The sequence below is a fragment of the Chaetodon trifascialis genome, chromosome 18 (genome assembly GCF_039877785.1).
Source record: "Chaetodon trifascialis isolate fChaTrf1 chromosome 18, fChaTrf1.hap1, whole genome shotgun sequence".
NCBI lineage: Eukaryota > Metazoa > Chordata > Actinopteri > Chaetodontiformes > Chaetodontidae > Chaetodon > Chaetodon trifascialis.
In genome coordinates, this window is record NC_092073.1 from 2797301 (window position 1) to 2821186 (window position 23886).

The 23886-nt window shown below is 40.5% G+C and overlaps 1 protein-coding gene across 1 annotated transcript in view; it reads right to left on the reverse strand.

Annotated features, from left to right (window-relative positions):
- snx7 (sorting nexin 7) overlaps positions 1–23886 on the reverse strand; it is a 46961-nt gene that overhangs the window by 13944 nt on the left and 9131 nt on the right. The window contains exons 2-8 of the mRNA XM_070986373.1: positions 20317–20505; positions 19229–19339; positions 16680–16838; positions 15852–16050; positions 14752–14951; positions 13040–13126; positions 6269–6421 (exon numbers count right to left, since the gene is read on the reverse strand). Of these exons, the coding sequence (XP_070842474.1) occupies positions 6269–6421; positions 13040–13126; positions 14752–14951; positions 15852–16050; positions 16680–16838; positions 19229–19339; positions 20317–20505 (1098 nt within the window). The remainder of the gene's footprint in view (positions 1–6268; positions 6422–13039; positions 13127–14751; positions 14952–15851; positions 16051–16679; positions 16839–19228; positions 19340–20316; positions 20506–23886) is intronic.

Below are 23886 nucleotides of genomic sequence, written 5' to 3' on the forward strand. Positions count from 1 at the left end.
CATCCAGTTGGAATAAATTCTCAGGAGACCGACAAGTGTGCCAAAAACCAGCAGGTATTTGGGGCTGTAATTAATACTGGGCGAAGGAGTCAGGAAATCCTAAACACGCATGCTCCGGATGGGACTGAAACCACTGAATATGCAATATTAAAATCATCAAACCAACCACACAGAACTAAATCCTGTTCAAAAAGACCTTGGAATTTGAACTCAGTGACATATTGTTCTCACATAAGACAGGGCAAAAAAGCAATGATTTTAGGTTACTCACAATAGAATGATACCACAGAAAAGGATTCTCTCATTGGAGAGAGAGTCGATTTAATGTCTAAATCTGGTATAACTCTGCTTTGGAAAAGGTATGAAATCATCTTTCATGTACCCATTTTATGCTTCACCAGAATATTTTGCACAGGGGCTTTGCTGATCAGGCATGCTCTATTTTCACACTGCCCTTATTTACACACATTCACACTAGAGACATGCTGAGCAGAACAATGAGGCCAACAGGACCAAAGCTCACAGTGTTTGACTCAAAGGTCTGTTTTTCTGTTCTCGAGCCTCGGGTCAGTCTCAGGTTTTTATCGAATGTTTGTGTTTTTATACATTCATGCAACTTAAAATAAGTAAACAATGAGCTCCAACTGAGCTCACAGAAGTTACGTCTAAGTGATTTTTAAACATTTCGTTAATCTTCTCTATTATGTAAAGGAACATCTTTGGAGATACATCAGACATGCTCTGTTAGCCTGTGCGACTCAAAGTGGGCAGGCCAGTGTACGTGTCTGATTCACAGCTGAGCCAGCAGGGGCATGGAGAGACTATGCAAACACATTTGTGCTGTTAACCGTAGATTACAAGCCAAGGACACACATTTTGTTAGCAGTGGTGTAGAAGAATAAACCGTTCACACATGCAGACTCAAAGTAGCAGATTTCTCCTGAAGCTTGCAGACATATTTGTTTTGAGCATGGCCTGTATATATTTAGCTCTGCTAGCTATTTTGTCACATTGTCACTACAAATGGGAACATAACAAAGCACATTTCTTCCTCAGCGATATGTTTTTATGCATGGCTTTTCTTTTTCTCGAGTCACAGAGGGTGGTGCTACACTGCTGTGGAGGTTCCATGAACAATAAATGGCATCTTGCAGTGCCTCCAGTGTCTGATGTGTGCTAAAGTGGGATTAGGATCAAACCACCTAAAAAGAAAGATGTTGATGTTTATACATTTTTTCAGTGTGCTAGAACTGAGCAGGCTATCTAGCTTGCAAACTGACGTATTAGCAGTGCACTTTTACCCTCAGTGGTTATAAAAGTCCAACATTTTAATTTCTGTGGATTATAAAGACAATACCAAAGCAGGCAATTAACACAACTTGCATATTACCATTCAGTGCTTGCAGTTTATCATCAATACATCGAATAATGAAGAGGCCAGTGCTGCATGGTGAAAAACATACACTGCACAGCACAATTGATCTGTGTCCAACTAGCCTTCAGACAAGCTTTTTTTTTTTTTTTTCAAGGCTGGATTGATCATCAGTCTCTGCTGGCTGGCAGAAACAAGAAGAGGGACAATAGAAAGACAAGAGTCTGGTTTCCAAGAAGTTGTCAAGTAAGAATCACTAAGAACTGAATTTAAATAACCCTGCTTCCAAAATAATAATAACAATAATAATAAAATGGGACATGTAAATATAAATACAGATTGCACTTCACTTGCAAACAAAATGTGTTTACCAACAATGGCTTTGTGAAGCCCAAACAATACCTATTATACAATCATGTGTTCACAAAGCGGTGAACCTCGCTCACCTTGTGAATGACTGAGCCTTTCCATTTTGCAACAATGGCACTATACCAATACAGCTGGCCATGCTGAGTTCAACCAACCTTTATCTTACTGCCATGCTAGCATGCAATTGTGAACATCATAGAACAATCAAACTGAATGCATTCTTAGGTCATTTTGTGTTTTGGTTCAGTCTTAGTGATTAATCTGGTTTACAACAGCAGCAAGCAGAGCAGCATTCAGCAGCCTAAGAGCCAGACAGATTGTCAACATGTTCATCTATACACACACACACACACACACACACACACACACACACACACACATATATATATTATTTTCACATGTCACAACATGGAAATCAAAGGTGTTAACTGCTGCCTTATTATCATGCAGAGTTGAAAAAATGACAGAGTTGACTCTACTAGTCTTTTTTTTTAAAACGATGTGCAATTGATGGCTGCAGACATTAAATCATGCTAGAGACTGAGGCTAAAGGTACATATCCATCCAAAAGTGTGTTAGCCCTAGTATTACAGTACCTTATGATACGGAACAATTACATTTTCGGTTTTGGAAAGACAAAAAATATGTCACAATCTCCATACTCTATACTGAGTATCTAATGTACTGATGCACATTGTTTGAGCTTATGGAGAAATCTAAAGCTGGACCTGATCAACGCTTATACAGACTACAAAGATAAATGTCTCAGCATCAGAGTTTTAACAGCAGCTATGAGCACTGTTATGGTTTAATGCTTTGAAATTCTTTTTTCTGTTTATCATTCATTAACTAATCAAAAAATGGAAGTTATCCATGCAACATTAACACACACAGTTCTATTCTTAACTTCTGAGTACTCAAATTAACCACCTTTGAGAATCATTAATATTTCATTTCAGAGATGTTCAAAAGTAAGAGCTAAATTTATGCATGGTATAACTCATACATATGCAGCAAGCAGCTTCATTTCTGTGTATTGTTGTGTATGTCCATGGCTGTATCTGGCACAATCAATGTTTAAAAGCTCAGTTTCAAACACATTTTTTTCGCTAGCTGTATTAGAAATGCTGTCATATTCAGAAGAAGAGTGCCTTTGGGCTGCTTCTATATACACATTTTACATGTACGCTTAGCCATGTGCACACACACGAGCACTCAGTTGTTCTATCGCATTTGCTTGCCTGGGGCCAATGTGCTGGGTGATGAGTGTTTTTTGTCAGGGATGCTGCAAGGAGAGGCCAGACGAGACACCCTGTCCCTGCAGCGTGCTGCTAAAAGAGTTAAGTTAAATTTTGGCTTCAAAAATAAAATTTGGCATTGAAAACAAACCTGAACTTAAAAAGGAAGCATGAAAATGGAAACATTTGAATTGGGAAAAAAATGTATTGGCATTGAAAAAGTTTCACTGAAAAATAAAACATGAAAAATGAATTGATTCCATTTTGATACCTTTTTTTATTTTCATGCATTTTTCAATGACAATCCTGCACTTCTTTCACTTTCAGCTTCCTGTCACCGTTTCATGTGAAGAGGAGAGGTTTGAGGGGAAGGGAAAGGAGAGTGTGATTTACATATTAGTCCCATACTGCAGTGTGCAGGACACACACACACACACACACACACACACACACACACACACACACACACACACACACACACGGTTGTTCTTCTATCCTTGTGAGAACATTAACTGATCTCATACATTCCCGAGCCCCTTGACCTAACCTTCACCATCACAACTAAATGCCTACCTTAACCCAGCCCTAACACAAACCCAATTGTAACCTAACCCTCAAATAGCCCTTTAAAGGTCTGTCCAAAAGACAGGACAGACCAAAATGTCCTCACTTTCCAAAATGTCCTCAGCCCCAAGGTCTAAAACCCAAATTGGTTCCAAAATTAACAATTTAAGATTAAGAGTGCTAAATAGTTTTTTCATTTATTTTACATTTCAACTATCACGTTAGATAGATAGATAGATAGATAGATAGATAGATAGATAGATAGATAGATAGATAGATAGATAGATAGATAGATAGATAGATAGATGGTGTTCAAAGTCAGATATTTCAGTGCTATAGATTCATGTGTATTAATATTTGAACATTTAGAATTCAGTACTGATGAATTTTCACAATCAGAGGGTGTCTGGCAGAACAGAAGTGGTACCATAAAGCTGTAAACCATCTACCAGTGACAAGCAGCTCTGTCACCACAAGACCGCTTCAATAGAACAGCCATGACACAGACATGCAAACCTGCTGATTGAACAGGAAACGGGATACAGGTATAATTAGTCTTTTTTAGAATCAGCATACTTTAAAATGCCTTTAACTGTCGAAGAAGTAACAACAGCTTCCACAGGAAACAGCTGACAATGCCTCTAAGCATGTCAGGACATTGACTGTAAAGCACTGCTACCCTCTGCTGGCAGAGCTCCAGAGTCCAGGACCAAAATACATCCAAGGCAAATGGAATCGTGCCACTATCCTAGCTGCATGCTTAGAGTCTAGCATGACTAACAAAACCAATAAAAGAGTAAATGATTGTTACCATAACAGCTTCATTGTCTCATCCTAGTCCTGCTGTAGTGCTCTCTCCTTCCAAGTAGCTCCATTGTTCTTTTCCAATGCCTAATTCCCTGCTGCCTCTGCTGGGCTGCCTGCTCGTTAATCTGGATAAAGGATTGTTTCTTCTACATTGCAACTTCTTTCTCTCTCATTTCCACTCCCCTACTTCCCTGAATCAATATCTCCATTCTCTTCTCTCAGGTTAAATCATCCTCCTTTAAGATTCATCTAAAAACCAGCTAGGCTTTTGGTAGTAGCAGTAAATTCTCAGTCAAATGTGTATTCTGTTCTGAGTGAAAAAGCATCTGTTAAAAGGACCTGGCTTAATCAGTCCCCATGACCAATTCAAATGAGTCAAAGCCAGATGCTTCTAACCGTGAAAAGTTGTTGAATCTACTGGGAAGGGATGAAAGGACAGCATCGTAAATGGGGGATAAGTGGTGTAGACCTCCTGCCCTGTTGATTGATGGTTTCTCTATTTTTACGTGAATAGCCTCCTTTACTTTCTCTCACTCTTTCAAACCAACTGTCCTCTCAGTCCAAAATATGAAGGTTGTTGATCTCTAATGACTGCTGAGTCTTGACCTGAGGAGTTGGCCCTCTTATTCCTCTGAATGACAACAACATCGAGCCACTGGTTTAGATATGTGGATGACACACAAGTCAAAACCAAACCGGGAGGGGCAAGCCGTCTCAGAACACATGAACTCTGTGAACAGTAACATAGTTCACATGAGAGGATGTCAGGAACAGCAGCTTGGCCTGTTTGGGTTGTGCTATACACACCGAAGAGGACATGAGCCTCCACACTGGGGTACACAGGAAACACACTCAGACCAATACTTACTCTTTGAGTCTCACCAGCCGCTGGAACACACACTAGCTCAGGACCAAGAGAAGAAGCAGAAACATCTGAAGAATACACTTAAAGCTTATGGATACTGGGCCATGAAAACAGCTACAAGATCTACCATAAACAATGATGATGACGACTCCACAGATATTAAATATCTGGGACTCACACCAGTCAGAACTGAAGGAGGCCCTTGGATGAGAGGCAAAATGTTTCAAGTTTCTACAACCAAGTCCAGTTGTCCTTGATTAAACCCTCCTTGGATAAACCTCACCTGGATGACTGGGAATCCTCACAGACATCTCAGCGTGGACTGAGTCCTGTCCAACAGTCAACTCCAGTCCCTGATGTTCACCATCAGCTGGCGGCGCTGGTGTTCCCGCAGGCTAATTAACTTACATCTCCAGGTGATGTGACAAATAAGGATATTAAACAGGGTCTGAAATGACCAGCCCACCCCAGTTTTTAATTTTGTTAACTTGTCTATGTGATGTTTTTCTATGCTACAAGACATATAATGAGCAAAATAAGCAGAGAACGTTATGGGGAAACATTTCCACCTTGAAACTGAAGTGCACAAATGTCTCACCAACACAGCCAGGGTTTTGCACATCGCATACTGTACTGAAGGAACTCATCCTGTTGACAGGGCTTTCCCAACGGTAGCAGGGGAGGTGCCATATGTCGCTTTTTTTATTTTGCATGGTAAGTCTACATTATTTTCAAAATGATGGCAGAGATGTGCTCTGTTTTCAGTTGCAAAGGTGCGAATGAGAAAATGGTGCGTGGAGACAGAGGCGGGGACTATTTGCATATTCATAGTTCCACACACACTACCTGAAAGCAAAGGTGTCTGACAAACATCGAAGCCATTTAAGGCACAAAGGGAATCTTATCACGGAAAAAAAACTTCTTAAATGCAGGCTGTGATTTGATGAACAGGAGATGAGGTTTCAGGCTTCATAAACCCTGGTCTACCCTGATAGAAATATCTAAGCTTTTGAGGAGAGCTTTAATGTTCTGTGGTCTGAATCTTGAGCTTACCTTCTCATAGTACTCCATGTTCTTCTCAGCTGTGGATATAAAGGCTGATTTGAGGTCAGTTCTCATGCTGTTCTGCCAGCGGGACCAGTCTCCCTTCAGGGCATTGTTGGCCAGCTCCATCCGGTCCGCCAGACTATCCACCTCGTCCTGCAGCTGTCGGTCAAACACACAAACCGAGTGAACACTTCCAGAGAATGAACTGCTGATCTAAACTGACAAACACACCTTATTCTTATGCATACAGACAAAGGTTAATACTCCATTCTTATCCAACTAGATTCCCGTTCTTGCGTCCCTCCACTGGCTTCCTGTAAAATTCAGAATAAACTCCAGATCCTTTTGATTACATACAGTACAAGGCTATGCATGACCTTGCCCGCCCTCGTTTGTGGTGTTCTCATCATGTATTCCACTTTTCGACCACTCTGATCCTCTAATCTCAACCTTTTATCCATCCTCTGCTCCAACTGCAAAACAGAAAGTGATGGTACCTTTGCTGTTTGTCAAAGTCATGTGACTCTAGTCATAAACTCAGACTATGATAAATTTTCTTCTTCCTTCTTACGTGTATATTATTAATGTTTGATTCCAGTGAGTAATTTATAGTGAGAATCATGCTGTCTTCATTTAGAGACTATTTTTCCAGACGAGTCCAGAGGACTGATAGACAGCTTCATTACATGGTGCAACCATGATCACCTGAAGCTCCATATCAGCAGAACCAATGAGCTTGTGGTTTTGGTTGCTTGTTGCTTGTTATTTCTTGTGTTCCTTGGTTGAGGGGTTTTGCATATTAATCCTCAGCACAGGGAAGACATCTGTACAAAGCAGGCTTTATTACAGGGCACCTTTAATTCTCCTCAGATACAGTCTGAGTTACTGAACCAAAAGGCCAGAGAGCTTCCACCCGGTGGCTGAGAAGCCTGGCTAGTTAGGCATTTATGGTTAAATCTAATGTTAGACAATTCTCAAAAAGCAAAATATTCAGTTCCTTGAGATAATGAAAGTAATGAGATCAGATTGGCTTCTTGTCCAGAAATCTAATTGCATGACCATACTGTTTATCATCAAGAGACTCCACGGTAAAAACTGCTTGTGACAAAAAAAAAGATGTACAATAGCTTAAATGTGAAAATATGATGAAATGTATTAAACTGCTTGTAGCATGTCACAGCGAGCAGTCTTCTATGAGTGTAAATGTATGTGAATTTACTCTACAAACCTCCTCACCATATCTAAAAAATTTGATCATCTAATTCAGTTAGTGTGTTATTTTTCCTCCTCTTTACATGAAGTTACTACACTGCAGCTGAATAAGAGGAGGAAATTACAGTGCACATTATGTTTTATTGCACAGTGTCATGGCTCATTAGTTAGTGATGTCTAAACCATTAAAGCAGCATTAGATAACCATTTGAGAATTACTGGAGACACTGAACAAACACCCACTGCATCAAGCAGCATTAGTCTCAGTGACTGACGAGTTACTTTCACAACAAACCACTGTTATTATTAGTCACCCACTATTATGTGTATTTCAACATAAAAACTGGACAGTAAATTTAGCCTGAGACTATACAGGAAGTCCAGAGCACACACGATACTACCTCTGCTTACCATGCAGATATTATCACGCAGCTGGATGCAGCTGGATTCATTGAGCCTGAGCAGGGATTGTATGACATTTAGACTGACAACGGCATTTACTCAAGTTCAATAAACAAAGCATGCTGAACATAGGCTTACCTACAGCATGTATAAACACACACACACACACACACACACACACACACACACACACACACACACACACACACAAAGTGTGCGGACCTCTGTGACTTACTTGTTACTGCAGTGATATTGATCCAGCCACCTTTTCAAGGCAATGGCCGAATAGCATCTAGCATTTGTGTGTGTGTGTTTGTACCATTACTTGTCTCCCCCATCAAAGTTTCCAGTTGTAACGCAGGAGCCACGGCGAGCTTCAGCTATGAAACAGTGTGTACACTGTACAATAAAAATGTATTCAATATGTATCAAATCACTCTATGAATGTGAAAAGCATTTTATCTAGTGCTGTCAAAAATATCACGTTAACGCAAATCAATTTTAATGGAGTCATTTTTTGTGACCTAGTGAACTTGTAGTTTTTTATAAGCTGTGGCCACTGCTAGTAACATAAGAAAAACTACAGGATCCGGTTGTAAACCCGAAACAAAACAATAGGTTTGGTCTTGTCTGCTCGCTAGCTGTAAAAGAGTAGGCTACCAGTTTGTGTGGATGTCAAGCGCAAAACGCCGAAATAGACGCAAACAAGATTCTGAATGGAAAGTTTAGTTTCAAAAAGTTGCCAGATGGTTCGACTGACAAGACCAAAGTTATCTGTGTGTATTGTTGGTGTGAACTGAGTTATCAACGTAGCACATCCAGTCTGAAATACCACTTGATGGCCAAACACACAGCGAATGTGAATTCTCCGTCGCCTCCTTGTCAAAACCAGGTGACAATGGATGGCTTTCGACAGAGGCATATGGATGCTGTTATGTTCAAAGGAAACTGAAGAAAGGAAAGTTTAAGCCATGGTTTAACTGCATTATAGCCTGAGTCCTAGTTTGCAATGATGTGCACTTTGTAACTTTATCTTGTATCACCCTGTTTTGATCCCTTAGAAAGGGTTGTTGAAGGGGCTTTTTTGTAACCAAGTATCTATTTTTTTTTGTCATCTGTTTATTGACAGTGTTAAATTGTGTGAGATTTGATTCATTCAAATGTGAATGACTGCTCAAAGTGAGAATGTTAGTGTGAAATATAACACTACACGTTGTTTTCAATAAAAAACATTTGCACAAAGCAAGCCTATCCACTTTTCCATGTTGATAACAGTATTAAAATGATAATTCAAGGGACATTTAGAATAGATAAAAATGTGCGATTAATTTGCGATTAATCACGAGTTAACTATGACATTTATGAGATTAATTGTGATTAAATATTTCAATCGATTGACAGCACTAATTTTATCATATACAGAACACAGAACGAACAACATTATACTGTACAGACTAATTCTAACTCGGGTGCAGATTCTCTGCAGAGTCCTCCTGAGTCCATTTACATGCATACTAGTTATGATCCTAGTTATGATTTTTGGCATATCCTGGTTATGTGTAAACATCATAACCTGGGCTCAGAAAGCTGGATAATTCAATTCAATTCAATTCAATTCAATTCAATTCAATTCAATTTATTTGTATAGCGCCAAATCACAACAGAAGTTAAGATAAGGCCTTTTCCCAGTCCATTTGAGAAAACTAAATTGGTTAAATGAAGTACCACTGTTCACATTAACTGCTTTTTTCCCCTGTTTTTTGCTAAATATGCAGCTGTGGCTCAGGAGGTAGGGCAGCCGTGCACTTATCAGGAGGTCGGTGGTTTGATCCCTGGCCTTGGCAGTCTATGTTTCGAAGTATCCTTGGGCAAGATACTGAACCCCAAATTGCTCCTGATGCTGTGCCATCAGTGTGTGAGTGTGTATGAATGGATAAATGCAGAGTGTGTTGTAAAAGTGCTCTGAGTGGTTGTCAGTGCTATATAAATACAGTGAATTTGGTTGTAACAAAATAAAGTATCATCCACATGTAGATAAATACTGATGGTATTCTGTTGAATTAATACAAAACCAGGGGGTGTCATCATGAAACCAAAAAAATATTCAACATAATTGTCTGCCTTTTGGTTTCTGAGGTTTCCTCAATGGAGATCATAGGACATAGGATTTTCAGAACAGATGTGTGTGCTGTGACTGACAAAATACAGTTAGTTGGACTTTAATATTAATTACTTTTTATATTCCCCCCATAATTATGGTAGATTAACCACCATTTTATTGACCCATGAAGGTCTTGCTTTGAGTGGCACGCGCTTACAGATAGCAACCATCAACACTCCAACAGCCAGTCTAAGCAATGGCACATCACTCAGATTGGAAACATTATGGAACACATGTAAAACCAGGAACACTTCCAGGCTTCCCTACATGCCTGGGTCACAATTACATGCACAATAAGGACCATTGACTTGTACGTTCTTACTCATAGTAGACTAACAAGAATCAGTAAGAACTGAAATGACTTTGTCTCCAACAGCAACTTAATTTAATCCAAGTAACAACCCTTTGGCCAAACTAACATAAATAATTTTGTTTTTATTTACAGTAGCTTTGAAAGAAGTAATTAGGTCCTTTAAGTACGCACTTAATATTAGAACATGATTCATTTAAAAATATAAGTCCTGCATCACGAATTACACAAAGTAAAATTGCAGAGGGAGTACTGGTATTCTAACTACTTAGAGAAACTTAACTTTATGTTGAGAAAACAATACTGGAATATACTTTACAGAAACACACCTGGTTCCTCACTGAGTGCTGCTAAGGTAGGGCTACACTGCCCCCTCCTGGCTGTGTTAGAGAAACACATTCAGTCTGACTGGAAAGGTTGACTAATAAAAAGTTCTTTGTTTTTGTCCAATAAAGATCAAATAAATCTTTACAAAACAGAAGAATTTAATTTTCATCATATTGCAATGGACAGTTCTGAATTTCTTTTCCAGTCTGTAGTCCAGATATGATAACAGAAAGAACTGACGGCATTGTTATGAAGACACAAACTGATACACAAAGAGATAACAACAAAAGACGTCACATGTTTTGTGTTTCAGACAGCTCAGTCATGGACTGTGCCTTCCATTTATGTCAGAAAACACGATCTGACTCACACGAGGCCAAAAAGAACCTCATGTCTAAAGGCCTGCGAGCAGCCTTTATCAGTTACAGCCTTTATTAGCATTCCATTATTGTCCACAATGACGCTGCATAAACCTACCCTGATCAAACGGACAGCAATGAATTTGAAAAATAAAGAGCCCCTTTCTCTCATATTTAAAGGAAAAGATAATTAGGACAGGGTTAAAGGATAGTTCACAATTTTTCAATTCTGTCTTAAAACAACATTTAGGTGTCCATGTGTACATTGAAAGATGCTTTGTCACGGACAAAAGTGTGTACTGTTAGATGAAAGGCCAGGAGGTCACCTAAATCTGTAGGACTCATCACACCAACTGTGCAGTAGTTGAAGAGATCCAGTATCTTGCTCTGGACAGATGGACTGAACACATGCTGCGAGTGGGACGATTTGGTGATTGGACCTCAGTACTTAACAAAATGTGTTTATATCGCCGAGCATCAAATATCTGGTCAGATCAGTAGTCCTGTTTACTTATTCTTTGATTACATCATCTATTCATCAATCAAAATGTTGCTGATTTTATGTTGCTGAGAGTATTTTATTTCGGGTGAGTTCTTGCATGGGTGCTTTAACAACCAATAGCATCTGACATCTTCTTGAACATTTTTTAATGAAATCCAAACTACATAATGGGCAGAAAACACTTACAGCTGCAGTGTGAATAGATTTTTAATGCCCATGTAGCATAAAATGGATAGAAGCTAGGGGTGAAAAGGTTAACACCATTTCTATTTACCTGGACCTCAAGCCATACTTACTAAAATACATTCCTTTTCAACATTTTTCTAGACAACAAACAAATGACTGACATCCAAGGGAGCTCCTTCAGATAAAAGTTGAATGAAAGCCGGTGTGTTTCCTGGGCTTTCATTCAGCTCACTGTGTGTTCACATCTTTTCTTTGGCAAAGGAATCTATTTGACATTTCCATTCTCATTAGCGCAGACCTGTTAAAGGCAGAGGCAGACTGATATGCATTAGAAGCTGGAGGACTGAATGGAACACACACACACACACACACACACACACACACTCACACTCACACTCACACTCACACACACACACACACACACACACACACACACACACACACACACACACACACAGAGTTGTCTTTCAGTAACTTTTGGGACATTACATAGACTTACATTCATTTCTTGGAGACTTATCCTAACCTTAACTCAAGTCCTCACCCTAAAATGTAATGATTTATGTCAAAGGGACTTCCATTTTGACCCCATAAGGAAAGTGCGCCCCCACAATGCAACTGTGTAAAGAGATTTATGTCCCCACAATGCCAGTAACACATCCACACAGACACACTGCTAATTAAAGCAGAATACAGTACAAGTCTGTGGGGTAACATCTCAGTCCTGCTTCTTAATTAAAATTTCACAGATGGATTTTGATATCAACTTGGTGAAGGGGATACACACCTGCAAATCTACATACGCACGCACGCACGCACGCATGCAAGCACACACACACACACACGCACACATAGCAGCACACAGATGCAAACACCTCAAGTTAGGTGTCTAAAAATAGCTCTGTCCTTTGCTTTCCAAACTTTCCTTCTTCGTCCTTTGTCTCCTGACATTTTGAAGCGAGTCATCATCTAAAGAGGATATGGGAATTTTCATTACACCGCGATTAGCTGCTGGGCTTACAGTGTGAAATAATATTGACAGCTCTTACGCCCACTGAGCTGAGGACTTACTTCCAGCTGACAAGCCTGGATATCTCGATAATCCTCCCAGGAAGCGCTTTTTCGTCCCCAATATGAGCTGAGGGTGGCCCTGTGGGAGAGGCCCCTCTCCATGCTTCACTTTATTAAATCTAATCTCTGGGAAGATGACTGGAGGACTCACAAACACTTCTGCTGGCTCAGAGGGACGCATGGGTGGGAGGAGAGGAGGGTGTGTCTGATTTTATGTCAGTGTGTGTAGATATAAAATTGCACTTACTGCTTCTTGGTCAGCTTTTCTGGATGCCAAGGCCTCGTTCTTGGCTTCAAACTCAGCCTGGATGTTGTCTCTCCGTCTCACCACAGCCTGAGACAGACCAGGAGGGGGTTACTTTTAATAAAACTTGCTTTTTTTGTTTTACAGTACATAGTTGTTGACTTGCAAATTGCTAGTAGCTAGCTGTACCTGTATTACTATAAACTGGGAGCGCACTGGTTTCTTTAGACTAATTTAGCCAGGCTCAGAGTTAGTAACTAGCCGGATCGGATAGTGAAGCAGAGCTATTAAATAGCTGAGCAGACCAATTTATTTCCTGTGTAACAGTGAACACACAGCCATCTAACGCTGCAACCTGAGCTGATCTGGATTATAACTCACTACCTGTAGCATGTGCCTTATGGAGGCTGCATAACATGCAGGTACTCTTCACTCATCTACTTCCCCCAACAACCAGTGACCCCAAAGTCATACTCACAAGACATTTTTTTTAAGACAAAATCATAGTTGCATGAACTGTTAGATTTTTTTTAACTGAATAGCTAATCAAAGATTGGAAGAACACAACCCAACTCTAATCCTAACATCTCTGTCGACAGTGCTGGAGAGGAATGGATTTAAAGAAATGATGCTGACTGAACCGCCAGTAAGTCCTGTTGACGCTTCTGACAGTGAGGCTACAAGTTTAGACCTGAATGCATTTCACAGGCAACAGGGCGTGTGTGTGTGTGTGTGTGTGTGTGTGTGTGTGTGTGTGTGTGTGTGTGTGTGTGTGTGTGTGTGTGTGTGTGTGTGTGTGTGTGATTTTAACAGTGGTCAACAGAAGATGTCACGAGTCAAAATAAGCAGACAGTAAAGTACTCAAAAAACAAAAAAAAACAAGACAACATAACTGCAACCTTTAGGCCAAACTGTCCCAGGAAAGAAACATCAGCAAGTGAAAGTTCTTTTTAAGCATTTCATAAAAGGAGCTCCACTGATCCCAGATGGGTCAGTTATCATTTCACCTGCAGCGTTTCTTGTTTGAGTAATCAGTTGTGAGGCTAACTACCCTTCAGCTGATGATGAAGGAGACGCTGCTTTTTCTCTATGTATATTTAAGATGCCTTGTGATTTGAGTAATAATTTCTCTGCCTCCTTTGTTGACAGGAGATTAAATTCGGAAGTCAGCTATTGATTTTAGTAACTTTGTTTCTGTTCTTTTCTTGACTTGTTACTATGTGCAGATTATGAAATTATTTTGCTTCTAAGGATCACCTTAATCTCACAAAGTAAACAGGGACTAATATCATATATATTGTGATATATATTCCACAGAATGTGAAACATTAATTATATTGTGTCTGTAGTGCTTTTAATTGAGTATATGTCAAAAAGGATTAGCAAATGATCACATTCTGTTTTATAGAGGTATGACAGGTACAGGACATTTAACAACCGCACTTCACCAATACAGCCGGACATTTTTCTTACTACCATGCTACCATGCAGTTGTGAACATGAACCAGTCAGGCATTAAATGTATTGTCTCTGTACTGTTTTCAATTGAGTATATGTCCAAAACGATGAGCAAGTTTTACAAAACATCCGAACTTTTTTTGGAATTGCGGTTGTTGTATTGGAGCTCCATCGATGATGGCTTTTTTCACTCACCACAAACACCTTTAAGTCAGACTGAGCATACTCCAGATGTGAGCAGTGTGCTCTGGGCTCACCTTCAGGGTCTCAGCACAGAGGACGTACTCATGCAGGGCAGGGACCAGGACTTCAGAGAGATGGTGGATCTGTTCTTCTGCTTCCTTGCTACACCGCTCCACACAGCTGGCCACACCTTTCAGTGGCTCCGCCAGCTCCTCCTCTGACCCCGCCCACTGGATATAGGTGGGCCGGTACTGCTTCAGCTCATCCAGATACTCTGGAAGCACAGAGGACATATTTAAAGGATTCAGCAGTGAACTTGCTGAACTATTTGTGACGTGTTTATCTAGTATCCTCATCCTGGGGTTGGTAACGTCAGAGAAACCCGCAAAAGTGGATGGATTTTTAAAGTATCCCACCAAAAAAACCCATTCCATCTTTTCAGGCCTCCCTCCAAAGCCACTCCCCCAAAACACATGAATGGCCGTTGCCTGCTGCTCTTTATGGGGTCTATGCTGCTGCTGGAGAGCAAGTCCACGAGAGCGTGGTGGGGAGAACAATAGAGATGAGGTCTATAGAACAAACAACATAGCTGTCAAAAAGTACCTAACAGTCGGAATCAGCTGCCTGGCCCTGCAGTTACTGCTCACTGCTGTGGCCGTGCGCTTTGTGTTACTGAGTTAGCCGTCTGTCATTGTCATTGTCATAACATTGAAAACATTGTTTTCTTCTTAGAAAGTAAGCTTCTCACAAAGGTTTTGCTAATACTTCCATTTCCCAATTTCGTTTTTTTTTCTCTACTTTCCTCAGCTGACCTGTATTGACAGGAGGTCCCTGTCTTAGTCAAACACGACAAACTACTATCAGAATGGAAAAGTAGGGATTGGTTGTTTGGTGAAGAATTTAGGGAAATACCGTCCTTGAAATGAAAATCAAAAACTGACAATAATTTACTTAAAGACATTTTAGATATCAGTAAATGTCAAACTTGTTTTTAACTTGTTTTTAACTTGTTTTCATCGAGTCTTTTGTTTCATGGTACAAAGTTGTCACTCTTTCTTTCAACATTCAGCCTTGCTTGGTTTCTATGGATACAGCACAGTATTTCACTGAGTTTTTATGAATCTTTGCAGACCATTTTTCTGTAGGTGGCCTCTCAGTGTGTCTGCTAGAGTACCTCTCTGTTCCTTGATGATCCTCTGGGTGACTTTATCCACACAGCAGATCTTGCTGCTGAAGTCCTCCACATACTCCTGCATCAGAGTGAACTCCTCCGGCCGGTTCCTCAGGCCTCGTACCGAGTTGGCTACCGCCCTCACCGTCTCCCCCATCCTGCTCAGGAAGCCTGGACCCTGTTTCCTGTGAGACAATAGGTCCTGCCGGAGTCACAGACCAGGGCTTTAATAGCGTTCTGTCAGAGCTGATCCAGCTCCTATAAGGTTCATACTTCTCTGAATGCATACACAACATTGCTTCTACAAACCATAAAGAAGATGAATGCTTTGGGGAATAAAACTGAAAAAAATTGTGATGAGCTGCAACTATTTGGCTCCATGAAATCAAATGGCTAATACCTGCAGCTTAGTGGAAAACTTCTCAAAAGTCCAGCAGGCTTGATTTAACATTATAAGCATGACATGAATACTGCAGCTCAACATTCTGGAAGATTCACTTTTTCTGAGAGTGAGATTGAGAAGATCATGTCATGCCCCTGTGTTAAGTACAGAGCTGGAGGACATGCTCAGTTTAGCATCAGGACTGAGAGCAGCTAGTCTGGCTTCTTGGGCATTAAGGAGCCGCAGTGTTTATTGACCATTCTTCTTCACTCTCCCTCACTATGCACACACACTACGCACTGCCCACGTCCCTCAAGGAGCCATGTCACTCTCAAAAAAAAAGAAAAAAGGCTACATTGAGGTAAGGCAAGGAAAGCCTGGGTGAGTAGGTGGGGATGTGCTGAGAATGGGCTCACACATGTAAAAATAGAAATAGTAATAGCATGTACCTGTGCGGTGAGGAAGACTTTGAAGTACTGGTTGTAGGACAGTATGGGATGCTCAGAGACCTTGTTGAGGAAGCGATGCAGAGCCTTCCTCCTGGTCTCGATGAAGTCATCGTTGAAACGTTCCACCATGCCTTTCATCACAAACTTCTCCGGCAGTGGCTGAGGACACAGCAAGACACGAATTCAGGCTTTGCATATGTAAGGAAGATCTCGAAAAAAAGAGGATTATATTTTCATTGTTTTTTTAACCTGATGCTTAAAAAAAAGTTCCTTTGAAACGGTTAGCAGAGTGCTAAATTTACTTCTGCATAGTTACCTGTAGAAACAAGAAGCTAGTCATTAATATATCTGGGCGACCTGCCTAAGTAATGTGTATGTGTGTGAAACACTGCAGGTGGTTTTCCTACTGGGTTTGGCTTCTGGCACCCAGGGGCTGAGTCAGCTAACAGCACTGATAGCTGCATGGCAAACTGAGCTAACTGGCTAATGGTAGCTACATTTAGCAGCAGTTAACAGTTACTTTAGCAACACTGCTGTGCCACCAGCTGGAGTATAGGAGATGTATAGCACGAGAGGGTGACAAAACCTGTTCTTTCATGTCTCTCCACAAGCGCCACATGCTACGAATCATGCATAGACAGCAGCCACATTAAGAGAAAAAGTCCTGCTTACAGTAACAAGCAGTCCAACAGGTACCAAAACTACCCAAACATACTAATGGTGCATTTCCATTACACAGTTCCAGCTCTACTCGACTCGGTTCTACTCTACTCTACTTGGTTTGGTTGAGTTTCCATTACAATTGAGTACTTCATAGTACCTCCTCAACGTAGGCGGGGTCGTCATACCACGGCTGCGCGAAACTGCCATCATGTCAATTTGTATGCGACGCAAACAGAGCCGACAAACAATGGAGGACATCGAGGCGATGTTGTATTTGCTGCTCGGTTTGTGGCTTTTTGTCACACACAAAGCAAGAGAAGAAACCGAGCAGCCATTTCCCTCGAGTGAGAATAAAGAATAAAGTCAGCGGTTGCTGTTGCCCGGCGTTACAGTGGAGAGGGCAGTTTTTCCGGTGTTGGACGTCGCAGACCAGTGACGACACTCTCCGGCCAATCATTGGCTGACAGGCTGTTGACGTCACACATATAGTATCACTTCTACTCGCTTGGAACCTCGCCAGAGCAGGTACTAAAAATAGTATCGGGTAGCAGGTACTATCCCTAATGGAAACACAAAACAACCAGGTAGAGTCGAGTCGAGCCACGCTAGTGGAAATGTGGCATAAATGACCACCAACAATACACTGCAAACAGGAAATGTATCTAATTTGACTTTTTTGATGGAAACAGCAACTTTCTCTGCTGCTCTGTGTATCTGGCTTGCAGTACATGGGTTCACCACACTAGTGTGACAGCATCACTTCTACACTCGACAAACTACTCCTCTGCCATTAGGATGAGTAGTACAACCTGCCAGTTGTCTCTGCTGTGAGTGACTGTAAATCACATGTCTACTACTGTCTGTATCAGTTCATGTAGCAAAAATATCTTTATTCCCATCTGATTGTACTACAAGATGTTAGAAATTGTTTAATCTGCTTTAATTTCTGCATGAAATTATTTTTGACTGTCATGTATACTCCTCATACATCGGAGGATATGTAAAGTTGCTCTTAAATATTGTTGTTAAAAAGGAGAAACATGTAAACAAATAACATGAAACAATAGCCATGGAGTCCAGAATCCCTTTTTTTTTTTTTTTTTTTTTTTCAAAGAGAGGATTGTGCACACAGTGGGGGAGATCCAGATGAAAATAAAGTTTCTTTGAAATCAAAAAATGAGAAATTTGTTGACAAAAATCTGAAAAACTCCCATTGGTCCATTAGCATACACTTTTGAGACAGCCCTTAAGTTCACATCATTAATTCCTATCCTCTATGAAATCGCACACAGCTTTATTCTGCACTGCGCAGCTAATTTCAAAACTGATCAACACTTAATGAGGGCGAGTGTCTCTGAATGTAAATTTGATCATTTTAAACCTAAGTACACCTCCATGTTTTTAGCTTGTAGCCCATTTGTTTACATTACGGCACATCTGTGTCATGAAGTCACTCTGCTTTTGCTATCAGCATATTCTGTTCATACTGTACAGACAAAAAGACTCAGTTGAAGCCAGGTATATACAGTATATGGACTGTGTTTATAGGTATGTATGATTATGAGAGAGGTTGCATTATGTGTACATGTATGATTAATGTACTTGTAATCACTTGTATGCATTCCTATAACCTGTCTTAGTAACTGTTTAAGTTTCCGGTGTCTACAAGTTGATTCTCATACCATATGGAAATGAATGAAAAAACAAAGGAATCCAGAATGGTAAGAAGAATACCTGAATAAATCTAAAACCCCACAGTGTTTTGGAAAATTGCTGGCAGTCATGTTGTACTTGTGGTAAAACGTTCAAAAACTGGCATGGTCCAAGTGGACTCTGCAGCAGCCCACAGATGTATTTAGCAGATGATGATGTGTGCTGATACATACGTGGACGATTAGTGTTGGGTGGTTTTCCTCCAGTCTACTTCGGAGCCACAGGAAGTCCTGGTAGCGCCGGCGTACCTCATACTCACTGGAGTCAAACTCACTCCGCGTGGTCTGGAGGGAGAAGTTACAGATCAATACCAAGACACCATGAAGCTTCATCCCTGGTAGCTCAGAGTGTTACCATCTACACCTGGTAGTGTCCAGACCTGAGCCCACATTAATCAAGTATCCCAGAATCTGTCCTAGGAGAAGTTAATCTACTGTAGGACTGAAACAATCCTACCTCAGTTAGACAGAGAGTTAATCACGAAGGTTAGTTGGTTTATATGATGTTTTACCTCTAACACCAGCAATGGTCAATGGTGGTGTCCTTCATTATCATTAGTGATGAGAAAACATCACATTTAAAGGCATGTGTCCTAATCATAGCTCAGTAGAGAGAAGCAGAGGAAGTTAGGCCAAAGTGTGGTTCAAGAGTTTCTTTGTTAGCATTCAGCACTCAGGAGTGTAGACACAGGGGTGAAGAAATGCACGTGGCGAAGGTCTGACCTCCTTTCTGCAAATGTTCCGTCCCCCTTCTCCTCATTTCCATCACAGTTAGATTTTACAGTTAGGCCCTTTTGAAACAAGACCAGCTTTGTAAAGCTTTGCAGCTGGTTGCACTGCTTTCCTGTGCTGCTTTGTGCACAGTGAAGCAGAAAAAACAAATCTGTTCTTCAACATGAGGTTTCAATCAGAAGATCTCCAACTAATGATTCAAATAATGTTTAAGGGGCAGTTCTATTAACTTATTTCAGTTACATATGCATAGGCATGATGCTAAATTTAATACGTCTTAAATTTTAATGATGATCATTAACAATCATCCATTTGTATTGTAGACTTTAAGTGAATATAAGTAACACATTTGTGTGGCTAAAGTGTGTAAATGTAAGTCTAAAAAGCCTAAAAAAAAAATCTAATATTTGATGCATCATTCTGAGAATTTTTGGCCAGTTGTCACTGATTTCCTACTCTGAGAGTCTTGATAAATATGGCCATTTTACCAAGCTGCATGTATTCAGACATGTACATCAGGACCTCCTCACCTTGGTCACGACTCTGTACATGATGAAAGTTTCGATGGCAGTGACATGGCTCTCTGGGTTATCAATGGTGATGAAGAGGTCTTTGGTGTTGGCATCCTGCTGCTCCTCCTCATCCTCGTCGAGTCTGTAGTTGTTGACCATGGAGGTGGGAGAGTTGGGCATGGGACTTTCATCTGCCAGAGATGTGTTCTAGACCAATGAGACGATGCCACTGTTAGGATGTGATGTTCGCAGCAAGCAAAACTTCTGTCACTTTTCATGTGAACAACAGAGTGCAACACCATGAATGTCATCGAATGGAGATCTCAACGTGTGCGCTGTTATCCCCATTTGTATAATTCATTGCACCTTTGTCCTCTCTATGACCGTGCTAAACACCAGCTGCTCTGACAATGCCTTGTACTGACAGAATACTGTTCAAATGATCAGAACCTAAAGAGGATGTTGTATGAGTATCTCCACTTATGGTTAAGAACTAGTTAGTCTCTGGTTAGCCTAAACATAATGCTCATAATCAGCTCTACACAGAGAGATTTGCAGGTTTTAAGTTCAGGGTAAAAAGAGTAATGATATCAGATCGGTACTCTGGTTCAAATCTGTTACGATCTGTTAGAGTGATTTGTAAATTCCAGTGACATTCTTTACCGTGTGCAATGACAGTTACAAATGGGCTTCAGCCCATTAATCATGTTAAAATGACATCATAATACGGTCTACTAGAGGTCAAAACCTTCTGGCTGCAAAATCGATGTTGACCACAATGACCAATAATTCAATTTCCGTCTGGCCGCCGTTGCCATATGCGGCCCACAAGACTGTTTGATCCGTCCCACAAGGCAGGTCACAAATAAGCAACTCAGAAATACAAAAAAATTCTTAATACCAATTTCTTTTTTTCTGTGATAAAATAACATTAAACAGTGGACAAACACATCCTTCCCTGTGGTCCCTGAATGCAACAGGCATGTTGCGGTTACATTGATGTCAAATCAGTGCATCACAGTGACTGTCAAGAAAGCAGATGCAGAATGTTGTGCTTTTCAAAAGAAATGGACTTTTTGATTTGTTGATGTACAAGGCGTACCATGGTCATACAAAAGGCCAATCATTATAGCTCAAAACATGCTTAACTGGATTTGCACAGAGCCACTAGCTCCAGTCATAGAAAAATTGTTCCAAAGTGTCAGTTTCTCTCAAACAATTAATGGAGATTGAGGGATAATGTGCATCACAGTGATTTGGCCTTCATGGTGGATATTACCAAGAAACTCTCAGAGCTGCACTTCAAGCTCCAGCCAGCTTCTCAGCTCTCTGCTTTCAAATGCAAAATAATTTGAAGTGAAATTAAAATTGCGGCAAGTGCAACTGGAAAGACGTTAAACCGTGCATTTTCATTCTCTGCAGGAACAAAAGTCTGCTATGACATCTGAATATGCTGCTGTGTGAAAGAGTGAGAGGTTTCAGGACATGCAAAAGTAAACAAAACAAACTCAACATGCACCGTTTGTGTTGTTTAATGTGAGAGGAGCTGATGTGTCTGACAACCTACAACACAAAATCAATGAGCTGCAAAGCAAAAACAACCTCCTCTGCCTGAGTTCTACATTATAAACTGTATGTATATCATGAGGATTTCTCTAAACTGAGGAGTCCTGCACTGCAGTTTGCAGTGGCGAGCAGCGACCTTCTTGCTGTGAGGCACGCGCACTACCTGTTGCGCCTCTATGCTGCCCGGTTAGTGAGATATGTGTTCATTAATTTAGCTTGCTCCTCAAAGGATGTTCTAAAAATGTAAATGGCCCTTTATGAGAAAAAGGTTTCCCATCCCTAATTTAAAAAAACAGTTCAAAATTTATTCGCTTAAGAAAGTTAGATGAGAAGACTGACACCACCCTCAGGTCTGTCCATTAAATCTATGACTATGACAAAATTCATCTACTAGAACCTCTTAAGCCCAGTGATTAAGAGGATTTATACTGTTTAATCCATTCAAAAACCCAAGTATAAAACTGACAGTTCTGCATTTTGTGGGGAGTTGTGTGCTGGACTGTTTCTTGGGATGATAACTTTCCATTCTTTCCACTGGTTGGCTTCTGGAGAAATAAAATCTGGAGCCAAGGAATACTGTAGTGAGCCCAAGTTTTCCTGGCCGTCTGCTGACATTTCAGGTCACTGTGCTAATCTGCTGTTACTTTTGGTAACAGGGTAATGAGGGTACTTTTGACTGTCATCATCTTCTTTGAATCCAGATCCACACAGTAGACTGAACAACCTTTTACACCATAAGCACAGTTTCTATCTGCACTAAATATATTTGTTCTTCCCCACTATTGCTAACATTTTTATTGTTTCTATTTTCTTTTTATTGAAATTTTTTTCTATGGATTGGATTTCATTTTTCTGCTGTCTCTCTCACACTTCAAATTTATTAAAACAATGTCCCTCCTGCCCCTTCCTGTGCAAAGTCTTTCAGGCAGTATACTGCACATTTGTCATGTGTTGATGACGCTTAAGGAAAAGGATGTAGTATTTCTTTTAAGCAACAAATCTCCCGCAAATGTAGACATGTAGACTAGTCACCTAAAAATAAGTCAGAGGCCTAAATAGAGACTTTGATCTTATTTGAGCTAATCATCCAGCCCCACAATATTGGTGTATATTTTGGCTGAGAAATAGCAACTTTATAGACAGAAATGGTAAAGATTTGCTTAAGGTCATTCAAAAATATATTACACTTCCATCCAAAATTTGCCTTTCATTGCATGGAAAGACACAACTGGACAACATTTTATGGAGCATATGATTATCATTCCAGAAGCCTGTGACTGCTCTGACTTTCAGAAGTTAGAATTTCCAATAGTGGTACACCCAGTTTATCTTTGACTACTAACTCTGGGAGCCATCTGGGGTTGTGGGCGCATTTTCAATTTGCTAACTGATCCAGATGGTGTGTGGGCTAAGAATTTGATAGAGCCTAAATATGATCAGTAAAAAATTGGACTGGATTAATCCCCAATTAGTCCATCCCCTCTCTTAAACACAGACAGTCCTGAGCATTCAGCGTGAGTGAAACCGTTGCCATTCTCTACTCTCTAACCCAGAGCAATTCACAGCAGTAAGGTCCTTCTGACCTTACTGCTTTTTTTATACATTAGTCATTATTTTGCAAAAACGATAAAGGAAATGCTGAATGAGAGGCTGCATTGAGTTACAGAAGCTAGTGGAGTAGAAGCTAGCCTGGGCATGACGTCATGACCTCAGCCCCATTCTCATATATACAAGCCCGATTCTGAGCATCAAATTCAGAATAAGAATATATTTACAAAAATCGATGAAGTTGATGAGGTAACACACACATTTACACATACAGAAAACCGCACTGGCTCCACGTTGCAAGTCACATCACAGGTCAAGACCCTTATGTCAGTTTACAAGGCAATGAAGCAAAGCTCCTTCATACCAATCCATGGCCAAACCCTTCACTCTGGTGCTACCATTCCACTTGTCTACACTTGCACAAGTGGTTGCCCTATCACTCCAAGGACCTTGTGAAATGAATTTGCCAGCACA